This window comes from Oncorhynchus mykiss, chromosome 2 (genome assembly GCF_057628025.1).
Source record: "Oncorhynchus mykiss isolate SJ-2025 chromosome 2, ASM5762802v1, whole genome shotgun sequence".
Classification (NCBI taxonomy): Eukaryota; Metazoa; Chordata; class Actinopteri; order Salmoniformes; family Salmonidae; genus Oncorhynchus; species Oncorhynchus mykiss.
The window spans coordinates 6311939-6325319 of NC_143023.1; the positions used below are offsets into that span (position 1 = coordinate 6311939).

Consider the following 13381-nt stretch of genomic DNA (forward strand, 5'->3'; position numbering starts at 1 on the left):
CACGCATGCATAGAGAAATGTTGCTTCAAATAAAATGTCTATCAACCAATACAAGCATTTAAAAAGTGACGGTCCTGACGTTTGTATGCATACAGTATTTATCGTTACCGTCTGACGACAAAAAAAACATCACCTGAGGCTGCACCATGCTCAGTTTGTATTCCGCTTTAACTGGTAATATATATTTTTCAACCAATTAACACATCAATGTCGTCATGCCTTTATGGTATAACAAGACACAGGAACAAATACTTGTAAAAAAAACACTTTAATTAAATAAAAGCACCAGTATACAAGTTGTTAGGAAATACACATCTGTATATTTCTATCAAAATATAGTTCTAGACTTGTTCTTTATACATTTAGACAACGGGGAAATACGTGCAATTCATGACTAGCTACATCTTTATTGTATAAAACTCATTATGAAAAATCTTCAATTTCATATTCCATTTCCTGGAAAGAGAATAAGAAAACATTAGAAAACATAGAAAAACTCAAAAATTGCTCAATGAGATGTTTCACAAGTTCATACAAATTGAAATGTATAGAATGACAAACCTTCAGCAGGGCAGTCTTGTCGTAGTCTTTGCGATGTCTGTAGATACTCTGACATAACAAGGCGTATAGCTTCTCCAGTTGATAGACCTCATATCCCTCAGTCTTAGACACCGCTCTCTGAAGCAGCTCCTGAAATGAAGGACCAGATAACCAGCTCAGCACAGAGGTCTTATATCCTCCTTCTTGGTCTAAAGGAAGAAGGTGCCTCTGTCCGATTCCAGATCCATTTGTGCTCTTGCTAACTCTATTGCTGTCATTGTCAAGCCAAAACATGGCTTGACATGACAATTCCAATAGACTGCCACTGGCTAGTTGCCTTCACCACAGATCTAGGATCATTTAACAACCTCCATTAGGAGGCTCGGGCGACGACCTGACCCTGGACCAGCTGCAGTGATAATCTGTTACCTTTAGTTTGTTGTGATCAACCACAGGGGGCTGTGTCTTCTGGTCCAGTATCTCCTGGTCAACATCCATCACCTGCTGCATCCCCTGGTACTTCAAGCCCCGCGTCACACGCCTCACTCCTACTTCTGACAAGAGGACAGAGGGGAGGGAGTGAGTGTACAATTCAACAAAGTTAACTTAAAAACAGTGTGTGTGTGTGTGTCGGTGTCCATTGTGGGATGGGAGGCTGCACACCTGTGGTATTCTCTTCGTCCACTTCCACTCTCAGAGGCTCAGTTTTGTCCGTAGAGGACGCCTGCCCCTGGGTGAATGAGGAAACAGTTGAAACAGAAAAATAAGATCAATTCAGCAGGAGAATCATCCATACAAAAAGCAACATCCATTTCACAACAAAATAACATACATTGTCTCCCCCTTCTGGTAAGAAGTGGTTTTCCTGGGCTCCAACCACCACTACAGGGTCCTGGGTGCCCTCACTGCTCTGGTCTCCAGCCCTAGCCTCCACAGCTTCCTCCACCCTGGGCTGGGTAGCCTCCGTTGTAGCCTGGCTAGCCTCCTCCGTGTTCCGGCTGTCCTTAGTGTCTTTCACCATGGGCTGTCTGTCCTGGTTCTCCTGTTGGGCTGGTTCCTCCTGCTCCATGGGGGTCTCCTCAGCCCCAGTGATCTCCAGCTCCTCCAGGCCTGACTCTGCTGCTGCAGTATCACCACCCTCCTCCTCCTCCTCACTCTCTGCCCCTCTCCTCTCCTCCTCTTCCTCTCCAGACTCCACCACAGCAGAGTGGTCTTTAGACGTGTGAGGAGAGGACCTTTTCCTGATGATGCCGTTGCACCAGCGGCTCTTCCTGCGCTTCTTCTTCTGAGCTGCTGAGAAGCAGATGACCAGATAATCAAAGCCAATTCAAAAAACCACCTTTATGAATGACTGAATGACGAGTGTAAACAGGGTGAGAGAAACTGACACGGTGTTATCATCCCGTCTCTCATTACCAGCAGTTAGTAGAGGATAGATCTGTAGAGGATAGATCTGTAAAGCTCTCCACAGCTCATTCTCTATGGGCTAGTGGAAACAACAGTCTGTCTGCAGAGCAGTGAAATGCTAACCTGTGTAGCATTGTGTGTCTGTACATTGAGTTGCTTGCTAACCTGAAGGGCGTGGCGTGGTCACAGCTGAGGGAGCAGCAGCGGTAGACTCTTTAGAGGGGCCTGCTGCATCGGTGCTCTTGGCATCCACTGCTCTGGTCTTGGGATGAACGTGATAGTAGGATGGAGCGAACCTTGAAGTGGAGCAACCTGGAAGTAAAGAGAGAGGCAGTTCATATTTAAACGCTCTTCTTTCCTCCATCCAGGAGAGCAGCAGAACAGATCAACTGGTCCCTGAACAAATTAAAAGATCAAATGCATTTCTACTCTAGAACCATCTCTCTGGAACTGCTCTGCACCAATAGAATAACACCTGACCTCTTGTGCTGCGGGACTCCTTGATATCCTCGCAGATCTTCTCAAAGTCTTCATCCAGTTCGTCTTTGACGATGGCCTGAACAGTGTCCTTCAGAGCACAGGCTCTGTGGCGGATCTGACGATCTGGAAAACATCCGGTACACAGACTTGTCATCGGTATGATTATGAAATGATGAATGGATTGATTCATGAATTAATAGTTGGCTGAATGAAGTAATGAATGATTAGTTGAATTAATACTATTAATTAATACATATTAATGAATTTATGAAATAAAGGAAACATTCTCCCACTACATCCTGTTATACAACATCTGTAAAAATTCTGGATATAGCCTATTTCCTACCTGAAGGATCTTTGTCAGGGTTGTATTCCAGACAGTTCTTCCAGATGAGATCCACGTCGTGGACAAACTCCTTCACAGTCACGTACTTGTGAGTGTCGATGTTGGAGAGGACAGTGGACAGGTCCATGGGCTGCTCTATAACTGTAGCATAGTCAGGTACCTAGACAAGACCGTGATCCATCAAAACAACAGGTCAGCCATTCTCCACGTGATAGAGATTCTACCATGTCCATGTTTAGACAACATCTGGCCTCTTCTCTTTATTTAACCCTCATCTGATGTTTATACATGGCTCAGAGCGCGGCCCCCCTCTAGAACGCAGCCCGCCCCCTCTAGAACGCAGACACTTCTACAGCAATTGATAGTCAGTCTCACCTCCTCCAGGTCGACAGGCTTTGTGAAGGCCTTGAAGCGTTTGTCCTGAGAGAGGCGGTTGGTGACATCACGCAGGAAGAGGCGGAGCTCCCTGAGAGTGTCTTCCTCCTGCTCCTCCAATCGCTGCTGCTCCTTTTCTGTCAGCATCCTTGGGGGAAGAGGGGGAGCAACAGGAAGCACCTCCAGGGCTGCAAGCACTGGGGAGGAGAACAGGGAGGTTAGTGACTAACCACATGACAGAGCGAGTGCTGACAGCTTTGGTACAGAGAACGTTCTAGTTTAAGTTGAGCTTGTTTAACCATTTTGGACCATTATCCAGGATTCCACTAGAATATCTCAAGAGTATGATGCAGTCTTACCTGCTTTCTTCTGGGATGCAGGAGCTTTGGCAGCCTGGTTTAGGATGAGATCGTCAAAGAAGTTCCTTCTCTCCTGTGGGGTTGGGACCTGAACCTGGAGCACCTCACCATACTCAGCACAGAACAGATCCTGGACCTATGGGGGGGGGTGATGATTCACCAAGTGAACATAACATTCAGCTGAAAGGGAATGAACGAGATCATTCTGACTGATCCCCTGCCCAGAAGCCCAATTCCAACCCTCCAGCTTCTCCCACAGGGGGAGGGAATGAGTGCACATTTTCTAGGGCTTGTGTCCCTTTGGTGATTAGATTTTTATTAGGATCTCTTTTAGTCCTCGTTTGGACTAATCTTCCAAGAAAGAGTCCTTAAAAAACATCAAAATCCTACACTCACATAACACACAGCAGACAAAATACACTGCCATGTTGGTGATGTTAGGGGCGGTGTGTTCACTACATCCTGTTAGACTGCTGTGGGGCGGTGTGTTCACTACATCCTGTTAGACTGATGTGGGGCGGTGTGTTCACTACATCCTGTTAGACTGATGTGGGGCGGTGTGTTCACTACATCCTGTTAGACTGCTGTGGGGCGGTGTGTTCACTACATCCTGTTAGACTGCTGTGGGGCGGTGTGTTCACTACATCCTGTTACACTGCTGTGGGGCGGTGTGTTCACTACATCCTGTTACACTGCTGTGGGGCGGTGTGTTCACTACATCCTGTTAGACTGCTGTGGGGCGGTGTGTTCACTACATCCTGTTACACTGCTGTGGGGCGGTGTGTTCACTACATCCTGTTAGACTGCTGTGGGGCAGTGTGTTCACTACATCCTGTTACACTGCTGTGGGGCAGTGTGTTCATTACATCCTGTTAGACTGCTGTGGGGCAGTGTGTTCACTACATCCTGTTAGACTGCTGTGGGGCGGTGTGTTCACTACATCCTGTTAGACTGCTGTGGGGCGGTGTGTTCACTACATCCTGTTAGACTGCTGTGGGGCGGTGTGTTCACTACATCCTGTTAGACTGCTGTGGGGCAGTGTGTTCACTACATCCTGTTAGACTGCTGTGGGGCGGTGTGTTCACTACATCCTGTTAGACTGCTGTGGGGCGGTGTGTTCACTACATCCTGTTAGACTGCTGTGGGGCGGTGTGTTCACTACATCCTGTTAGACTGCTGTGGGGCAGTGTGTTCACTACATCCTGTTAGACTGCTGTGGGGCGGTGTGTTCACTACATCCTGTTAGACTGCTGTGGGGCGGTGTGTTCACTACATCCTGTTAGACTGCTGTGGGGCGGTGTGTTCACTACATCCTGTTAGACTGCTGTGGGGCGGTGTGTTCACTACATCCTGTTAGACTGCTGTGGGGCGGTGTGTTCACTACATCCTGTTAGACTGCTGTGGGGCGGTGTGTTCACTACATCCTGTTAGACTGCTGTGGGGCGGTGTGTTCACTACACACTGTTACACTGCTGTGGGGCGGTGTGTTCACTACATCCCGTTAGACTGCTGTGGGGCGGTGTGTTCACTACATCCTGTTAGACTGCTGTGGGGCGGTGTGTTCACTACATCCCGTTACACTGCTGTGGGGCGGTGTGTGTCTACAGTACCTACCTCAGGGAAGAGGCTGCTGTGGGGGACATTACAGGTGGCCAGCAGCAGGATGGGTGAGAATGAGGGGATGTCCTGTAACAAGCTGAGGAAGGTAGCTCTGAGAGCAGACCCCACCGTGTCCCACCACCTCTGGATGTGAGGGATATAAAGGATACTGGGGGACGTCCTCTTGGCCTCACAGAACATCTACAACACAACGAAACACATCATTACAGATCAGTGTTTATATGGACCTGCATGCCTCCTCACAGAAGAGCTAAGAGTCCAAACATACAAGACATCACATACTGCCCATCTCTGGGTTCAACAATACAAGACATCAATACTGCCCATCTCTGGGTTCAACAATACTGTCCATCTCTGGGTCCATCAATACTGTCCATCTCTGGGTCCATCAATACTGTCCATCTCTGGGTCCATCAATACAAGACATCAATACTGTCCATCTCTGGGTTCATCTCAAAAGTATTTCTTTGACTCATTGACTCCTCTCTCCTAGGACCTTCTCCAAATATGTGAAGAATCAAGGACTCAAGGAAAGACTAAAGATACTCCGACTGTCATGGCCGATAGCACAGGGCTCAATAGTGCACTATACAGAAAACAGGGTGTGATCCAGGGGAGGGGGGGGTACAGTACCTGAGCGCAGGCCTCCTCAGGAGAGGTGGTGCTGACTCCGAACAACACGGCCATGTCCAAGGTGTAAACTGTGAACTTCTCCAGGGCATGGAGCACAGCAGGGGCCAGGTGACTGCTCTGACCTGACCCAGGACGCCCCGCCAGCAGCAGCCTGGGACGGTACGATGTGGGCTGGTTCAGCACGCTCCTGGGAGAACAGAGGAGAGGGGAGAGAAAAAGACTATAAAATACTTTACAAGACCGGAGCTCAGTACCCATTCTCATGAAGTGTACACTTCAGTCCCCAACACAGATTTCAAAAGATGTCCCGTGCACACTTCAGGGAGGAGTGGGAGAAAGACACATTTGGAATAAGGATTTCTGTGCGTTGGACAACCTGTTACTCACCTGCTGAAATGCAGGAAGCCCCCAGCTGCCTTGGCCTTGTGAGAGAGACCGGTGATGCAGACAGAGGAGTCCTCATCTTCACTGTGCAGGAGATCAGCGTCTAAAACACCCGCTGGGAGGACACCTGAAGACAAGTGACAAAACATCTTAGAGCACGATAAACCAAGTATGACGTTCAAGAACACAATACTACATACCCATTCTTATACAACAGGCATACCAAACCTGGGTCATGTTTATTAGGGCACACTGTAGCAAAAGCTTTGGCAACAAAAAAAAAACATCTCTTGTCCCAGTTGACTCACCGTTGTCTCGCTTATCTCTCTTGAGCCCCTGTTCTGCATGTGGGAACAGCCTGCTAACTGCACCCAGTACAGTCTGTAAGGCTGCACCAAGCAGTGGCTGGACCACAGGAGTCAGAGCCTTGGCCGGGGACGACACAGCTCTCTGGGAGGCTGGGACCGTCTTCCTCATGGCTGACAGGAAGTCCCTGCTGCCGATGGAGATAGATGCCACATCTAAAACCAGCTTCTGGGACGAGGAGTAGATCTGAGGGTAGCGTCTCCTCAGGGCACACAGAGCCGCCTCAGCACACACCGCCTTCATGTCAGCACCGCAGTAACCTAGGAGACCAAAGCAGGGGGACGTTGGGAAACAGTCTGATAATGCAAGAGAGCATCCTTTACATGTTCTGATTATACACACACACACACACACACTTTCAGTGAGCCTCCGAAAACTATTGGAATATTTAACAGATTGGAATTTTAAAATGTTGTTTGAAAGAATGGGTCATCTTTTAAAAACGATTGGTTGGTTTGGGAGGGATTAAAAGAAAACATACCAACACACTTGTCTGCCAGTTCTTCCAGGAACGAGGCTGATGGCTGGGGAGTCCACTGTCTGGTGTGGATCTGCAGAATCTCCTTCCGAGCCTGCAGTGGACAAAAACATGACCATTTATGTCAAATATGAATGTTTCCAAAAACAAAATACCCCAATCTTAGTAGAACAAAGCAATGTTACCTGTTTACTTCTCACACAAGTGATCTTTTATCATACATACAGTACCAGTCAAAAGTTTGGACAGCTACTCATTCAAGGGCTTTTATTTTTTACATTGTAGAATAATAGTGAAGACATCCAAAACTATGAAATAACACATATGGAAGCATGTAGTAACAACATTTTTTATTATTTTTATTAATCAAAACATTTTATACTTGAGATTCTTCAAAGTAGCCACCTTTTGCCTTGACAGCTTTTGCACACGCTTGGTATTCTCTCAACCAGCTTCACCTGGAATGCTTTTCCAACAGTCTTGAAGGCATTCTCACACATGCTGAGCACTTGTTGGCTGCTTTTCCTTCACTCTGCGGTCCAACTCATCCCAAACCATCTCAATTGGGTTGAGGTCGGGGGATTGTGGAGGCCAGGTCATCTGATGCAACACTACATCACTCTCCTTCTTGGTCAAATAGTCATTGTCCTGTTGAAAAACAAAATGATAGTCCCACTAAGCCCAAACCAGATGAGATGGCATATCGCTGCAGAATGCTGTGGTAGCCATGCTGGTTAAGTGTACCTTGAATTCTAAATAAATCACAGACAGTATCACCAGCAAAGCACCCCCACACCTCCTCCTCCATGCTTCACGGTGGGAACCACACATGCGGAGATCATCCGTTCACTTTCTCTGCGTCTCACAAATTTGGACATCAGACCAAAGGACAGATTTTCACCAGTCTAATGTCCATTGCTTGTGTTTCTTGGCCCAAGCATGTCTCTTCTTATTGGTGTCCTCTAGTAGTGGTTTCTTTGCAGCAATTCGACCATGAAAGCCTGAAGCCTTCTCCTCTGATCAGTTGATGTTGAGATGCGTCTGTTACTTGAACTCTGTGAAGCATTTATTTGGGCTGCAATCTGAGGTGCAGTTAATTGCTGATTTTTGAGGCTGGTAACTCTAATGAACTTATAATCCTCAGCAGCAGAGGTAACTCTGGGTCTACCATTCCTGTGTTGGTCCTCGTGAGAGACAGTTTCATCACAGCGCTTGATGGTTTTTGCGACTGCATTTGAAGAAACGTTATAAGTTCTTGATATTATCCGGATTGATTGACCTTCGTGTTTTAAAGTAATGATGGACTGTCGTTTCTCTCTGCTTATTTGAGCTGTTATTGCCATAATATGGACTTGGTCTTTTACCAAATAGGGCTGTCTTCTGTATACCACCCCTTTCTTGTCACAACTGATTGGCTCAAACACATTAAGGAAAGAAGTTCCACAAATTAAGTTAACAAGGCACATCTGTTAATTGAAATGCGTTCCAGGTGACTACCTAATGAAGCTGGTTGAGAGAATCCCAAGAGAGTGCAAAGCTGTCATCAAGGCAAAGGGTAGCTACTTTGAAGAATCTCAAATATAAAATATATTCTGATTTGTTTTAACACTTTTTTTGGTTACTACATGATTCAATGATTTATTTCATAGTTTGATGACTTCACTATTATTCTACAAAGTAGAAAATAGTAAAAATAAAGAAAAACCCTTGAATGAATAGGTGCCCACTATTTTGACAGGTCCTGTGTGTATGTGCGTGCGGCACATAATGTGATTTGAACAAACATGACCTCCATCAGTGGTGTATTCACTAGGAACCAAACGGAAGCAAACTCAACCAATCAGAGAGGGACCTACCTGAATGTGTCTACTAGAAATCTGTTTTTTTTTTTTTTTTTTGCAAAACTGTTTTCTACGGCGTGCACTAATGACTACAGCCGTGGTCACTAAGACCCTCGTCTCACCTCTCTGTCAGGCAGGCCAAAGAGGAACTCTCGGTCGAAGCGCCCAGGTCGCCTGAGAGCTGGGTCTATAGAATCCAGACGGTTAGTCGCTCCGATCACCACGACCTCTCCTCTGCTGTCTAACCCATCCATCAGGGCAAGGAGAGTGGACACGATGGAGCTGTAAGATGAAAACACACACAGAACATTATTCCCACTTTACCAAGTCGTACTAAACAAAAAGATACCAAATAGCTAAAGAACGAGAAGCAATAAATGTTTGTATTCAAATCAATTTGTTCCAGTGATCAACACAAGTGTCTAACCTGTGTATCTGGTCCTGTCTGCTTGAGCGGACGGGAGCCAACCCATCAACCTCATCAAAGAATATAATTGATGGCCGCATCTGATACGCCTAAAAGATTTGTCAAAAATAAAATAAAAAATATTTTTTAGTATTTCCTCCTCCCAACTCAGCTTGGTTTCAACATCCTGGAACACAGTATATTTCAGAACAAGAAGCCAACTTCCATGGAGAATAACGGTCGGTAATGACCTGGTCGAAGAGAAGACGTAGCTGCCGTTCGGACTCTCCCACCCACTTGCTGAGGCAGTCTGCTCCCTTTCTCATGAAGAAAGAGACCTTCCTCTCTCCCTGACTGCACTCGTTAGCCAACGCCCTGGCCACTAGAGTCTTCCCTGTTCCAGGAGGTCCGTAGAACAAACAGCCCCTACACACACACACACACAGTAAGAATCTACAGCATCAAGAGCAACAACAGATCCTAGATCATTTCACCGTAACAGTATGGATGACTTTCTAAACATTTATTTCTCGCTACCTTGGTGGTTGGATCTTGAACCTCTCAAACACCTCTGGGTAAAGCAGAGGGAAGACCACCATCTCTTTCAGGGCAGAGATGTGTCTGGTCAGTCCCCCAATGCTGTCAAAACGCACCTAGAAAACAACATTATACCATTTCAATGTTGGACAATGTTGTCCGGGGCTGTCCCAGTTATCTATCCTTTCCCTCTTTCATTCCCCCTCATGGACTTAACATATGACTGGTGCAGGTATGGACTGGAGAGAGTTCCTGAAGGTTTCCTCCTTACTGTTACTAGTCAGACTTACTGTCTGGTCTACCTGCATGGGGTCAACGTCAGCTAGACTTACTGTCTGGTCTATCTGCATGGGGTCAACGTCAGCTAGACTGGCTCCAATCTTCATCCTGTCCTTGTGGATTCCCAGGACATCCTCCTTCAGCAGATTCATGGGAAGACATCTATTCACCGATCTGTTCCTGCTCTTCCTCCTCCTCCTCTGGAACTTATCATCGTCAGAGGAGGAGGAGGAAGAGGAGGACGACGACGAGGTGGAGTCACTACTGTGGATGGCATGTCTTCTTCTACACGGTAAAGAAAGGAGTATGGCAGAGCCAGAGGTCAGTAACGTCACTGACTAATACAGACAACGTAATGCACACAAATCAATGACCAAGAAACCAGCCATTACGGAAACCCTGATGTCACCACACATCTAAGACACACTGACAATGACTTACCTATCAGACACACTCCTGTGGATGCCAGAAATCAGAAGCACAAGGAAGTAGAACTTAGGAATGAATTGTGATTTGTTGTAATAGTTAGGAAAGAATGTTAAACTAAACTTGATAGGTCAGACATGGAAGGTAGTAGGTACTAGGTTCTTTAGTCTACAGACCTGTTGCCTCTCCTTATGTTGTAAGGGCTTCTCGGACCAGTAGAGCTGAACCTATACCTCCGCCTGGATGGGGACAAGTGTCTTGATGTCTTGAAGAAGATGGCCTTTGTCTTGGGCTCTGTGGGAAATAAAAGGTCAACCATGAGAAACGAGTAGAAGGACAGGTTATGGGAATAACAACTGCTACTAAAGCGTGACAATAAATGTAGAGTCCATGCACCGGTGCTGATGCCTAGAAGTATACAGACTTCAGTGAAATGAAAGATGCAAATAGTTTCAACAGAAAACATCTAACCCTCCCGTGGTGCCTGGTAGCGAACGGCAGCTTTCCTCTGCCTGAAGTCATAACGTTTCTGGTTGTCATCTTCATCATGGTCATCATCATCGTCCTCCTCATCATCATCTTCATTACGGTCGTCGTCATCGTCGTCGTCATCGTCTTCATCATCTGCCTGATTATTTTTGCCTCCCTCTTCCTCATCATTCTCCTCTTCACTGGAGGTCACTCCATTTTTATTCTCTTGAGGGTCTTCACTTCCTTCCTCGGTTCTTTCAGAGGTCCTTTTCCTCTTGGCCCCAGCGTAGATTACAAGGTCCTAAAAAAAATTTAAAAAGGGGAAAAATAACATTATTGGGGGGGGACATCATGGTGATATTGAACTAAATCTATTACAAAGCTGTGAACCTGTAGCATGAATAATGTTGACCTCCTCTGTAGTATCCCTGCTTCTTAACCGACGACGCATCTTCTGCATATCATCCATCTTCTGCAGCACTGCCTCAGCTGTGCTTTACGAATAGAATGGGAAAAAACAAAAACAGGGACTGTTTCATTTCACCATTACCGCTAACCGTTATCAACTTCGCTGTTATAAACATGCAAACCAGACTGACAAGAACATGTACAACAGTGGTGACCCAACCCTCCTCCACGAGAGTTACTGGGGCATGATTCCTCCTGCCCCGGTGCTAGATTAGGGCTGAAGGGGAAAACCCCTGTGGTAGATGGGTAGCTAGGAGGGTTGGCCACCCCTGATGTACGACGCCTGCTGATGAAGACGTTCTTACTTGGTGATGAGGCGGTTATAGAGGACAGACTGGTTCCTGGAGTTGCGCTTGTATCTGGTGATCCTGGAGCTGCGTCTCACAGAGCTGTCCTCCTCCCGGGGACGCAGAACAAACTGGGTCTTCAGAGTAGAGGCCTCTTCTTCCTCAACTTCATCTGGAAGAAGATTTATTAATTTATCATTAACTTGATGATAAACATTGTAGCTGACATAAATGACACCAATGGTGTCTCCTTCTCGCTGTACTGTTGGAGGTGGCATTGATTCATGTAAAATGTGATGTAGAAATGATCTAGTTACCAGCGTCAGATTGCTTATCCCTGGATGACGCGGAGGCTTTTCCATCGCCCTGCAGTCTTGGGGATTTCCTGCAGAGATCAACAAAATGAGAACATAAACATTGAGGGTTGTGATGACACCTTAGGTTTGTAAACATGTTTATGTCGTCATGCATCGCACCGACTATACTGAGAGGAGTAGAAGCTGATTTTACATAGAATGAATACCAGTTATCTGCATAAAACATAAGTAGTTACCTTGTGCTGTGTTCCCCAGTTTCCTCCTCTTTCTCAGGGGACTTGGTTTGGCCATTTATTTTAGCCAAGGACACCTCGTGTTTGACAGTCTGTCCCCTGGTCCTCAGGGATCCTCGTCTCGGAGGGCTATCCTCCTCCTTCATCATCGAGTGGCCCTATGTTAGGAAAACACTAAAACATCAGCTGCATTCACATAGGAATCCAGTCATTTTAAGTGTAGTAAGCTGGCAGCTGGCTAGTGTAGTAAACTTACATCTGGCTAGCTATAGAAGTTAGCTAGCAGGCAACATACCTGTCCACATTCAGAAACAATCAATAAAGTTATTGTTAGTCAGTGCTACTTACTAGCCATCTAAAAGGGGCTAGCTAACTAGATGAGTTTACTCAACTCCACGATATATACATCTATGGGCGATACCCCATAGGATATGTAAACTAGAGACAGGAGCGAACAGGCCAACTAATTTATAACATTAGCATAGAATGCGGTTAACTAGGCACATAAACAACATCAATGTCGGGCTAGCTAGTTAGCTGGTTAGCTAACAGCTGTCATAAAGCTAACAACAGCCGAGTTTACAGTGACATTTTATAATGTCAACTATCTAAAAGGGCCTCACATTTCGCGTGTTTTCAGTGTTACTGGAGCTGTCATCCAGGCCCCTCTTCAGCCGACTCGACTTTGTCTGCGATGCGCTCTCCAGCGATAGAAACTCGGAGCTTGTATCCAAGTCAACCCGGTTCCTCTTCCGAGTTGCTGGTTCCGCGCCCACGCCGCTGCTGCGTAGCATCACCATCCTAACTTTAGACCGATTTTTGTAAATACTAAAGCATAAATATGGGACTACTTAATTGTATCAAAACTGAAACGAGTTAATAACATTCCTAGGTAATATATGGCGCGTACTAACACACAACACTCCCCAACCAAAACCCTTGATTTCTGGCGCCACAAACGTCACTGGAAGACAAGTGACAGCACGCAGTATCCTGGCGCAAGACAACATAGTTCATCATAAAAAGTAGTGATTATACATTTCTATTCACCAATTATGTCATGCTGTATTCATATCAATGACCACATGAATATCTATAAATATTATAATTATAGAAATCTATCCCAGG

General features: G+C 46.1%; 1 protein-coding gene across 7 annotated transcripts; it reads right to left on the reverse strand.

Moving 5' to 3' along the window:
- Window positions 1-252: 252 nt before the first annotated feature.
- LOC149984773 (ATPase family AAA domain-containing protein 2-like) lies at window positions 253-13238 on the reverse strand. Of its 7 annotated transcripts, none has more exons than XM_090186257.1 (28): window positions 12877-13238; window positions 12257-12411; window positions 12021-12088; window positions 11722-11875; window positions 11361-11442; window positions 10949-11249; window positions 10654-10771; window positions 10493-10507; window positions 10105-10336; window positions 9773-9888; window positions 9487-9661; window positions 9257-9345; window positions 8952-9111; window positions 6992-7082; window positions 6453-6770; window positions 6148-6271; window positions 5761-5947; window positions 5122-5307; window positions 3508-3643; window positions 3149-3345; window positions 2774-2933; window positions 2428-2550; window positions 2113-2259; window positions 1373-1830; window positions 1204-1270; window positions 970-1094; window positions 562-690; window positions 253-456 (listed from the first exon to the last, which is right to left on the reverse strand). In XM_090186257.1, the coding sequence occupies exons 1-28, from the start codon at window positions 13051-13053 to the stop codon at window positions 424-426; spliced, it is 4323 nt and encodes a 1440-aa protein (XP_090042383.1). In that variant the 5' UTR covers window positions 13054-13238; the 3' UTR covers window positions 253-423. The 7 variants fall into 7 exon arrangements, with proteins under 7 accessions (XP_090042383.1, XP_090042379.1, XP_090042392.1 ...); XM_090186253.1 differs by having other exon boundaries at window positions 1373-1833; XM_090186266.1 differs by having other exon boundaries at window positions 1373-1833; window positions 11339-11442; window positions 12877-13216.
- Between the last annotated feature and the right edge of the window lie 143 nt (window positions 13239-13381).

Excerpts from the sequence above, each read along its gene's own strand:
- LOC149984773 (XM_090186253.1), bottom strand. The coding sequence starts at position 13,053 with ATGGTGATGCTACGCAGCAGCGGCGTGGGCGCGGAACCAGCAACTCGG. Across the intron at positions 2,260-2,427 it reads GGAGTCCCGCAGCACAAGAG|GTTGCTCCACTTCAAGGTTC; the intron begins GTCAGGTGTTAT and ends CTTTACTTCCAG. Across the intron at positions 1,834-2,112 it reads GACCACGCCACGCCCTTCAG|CAGCTCAGAAGAAGAAGCGC; the intron begins GTTAGCAAGCAA and ends TCTGCTTCTCAG.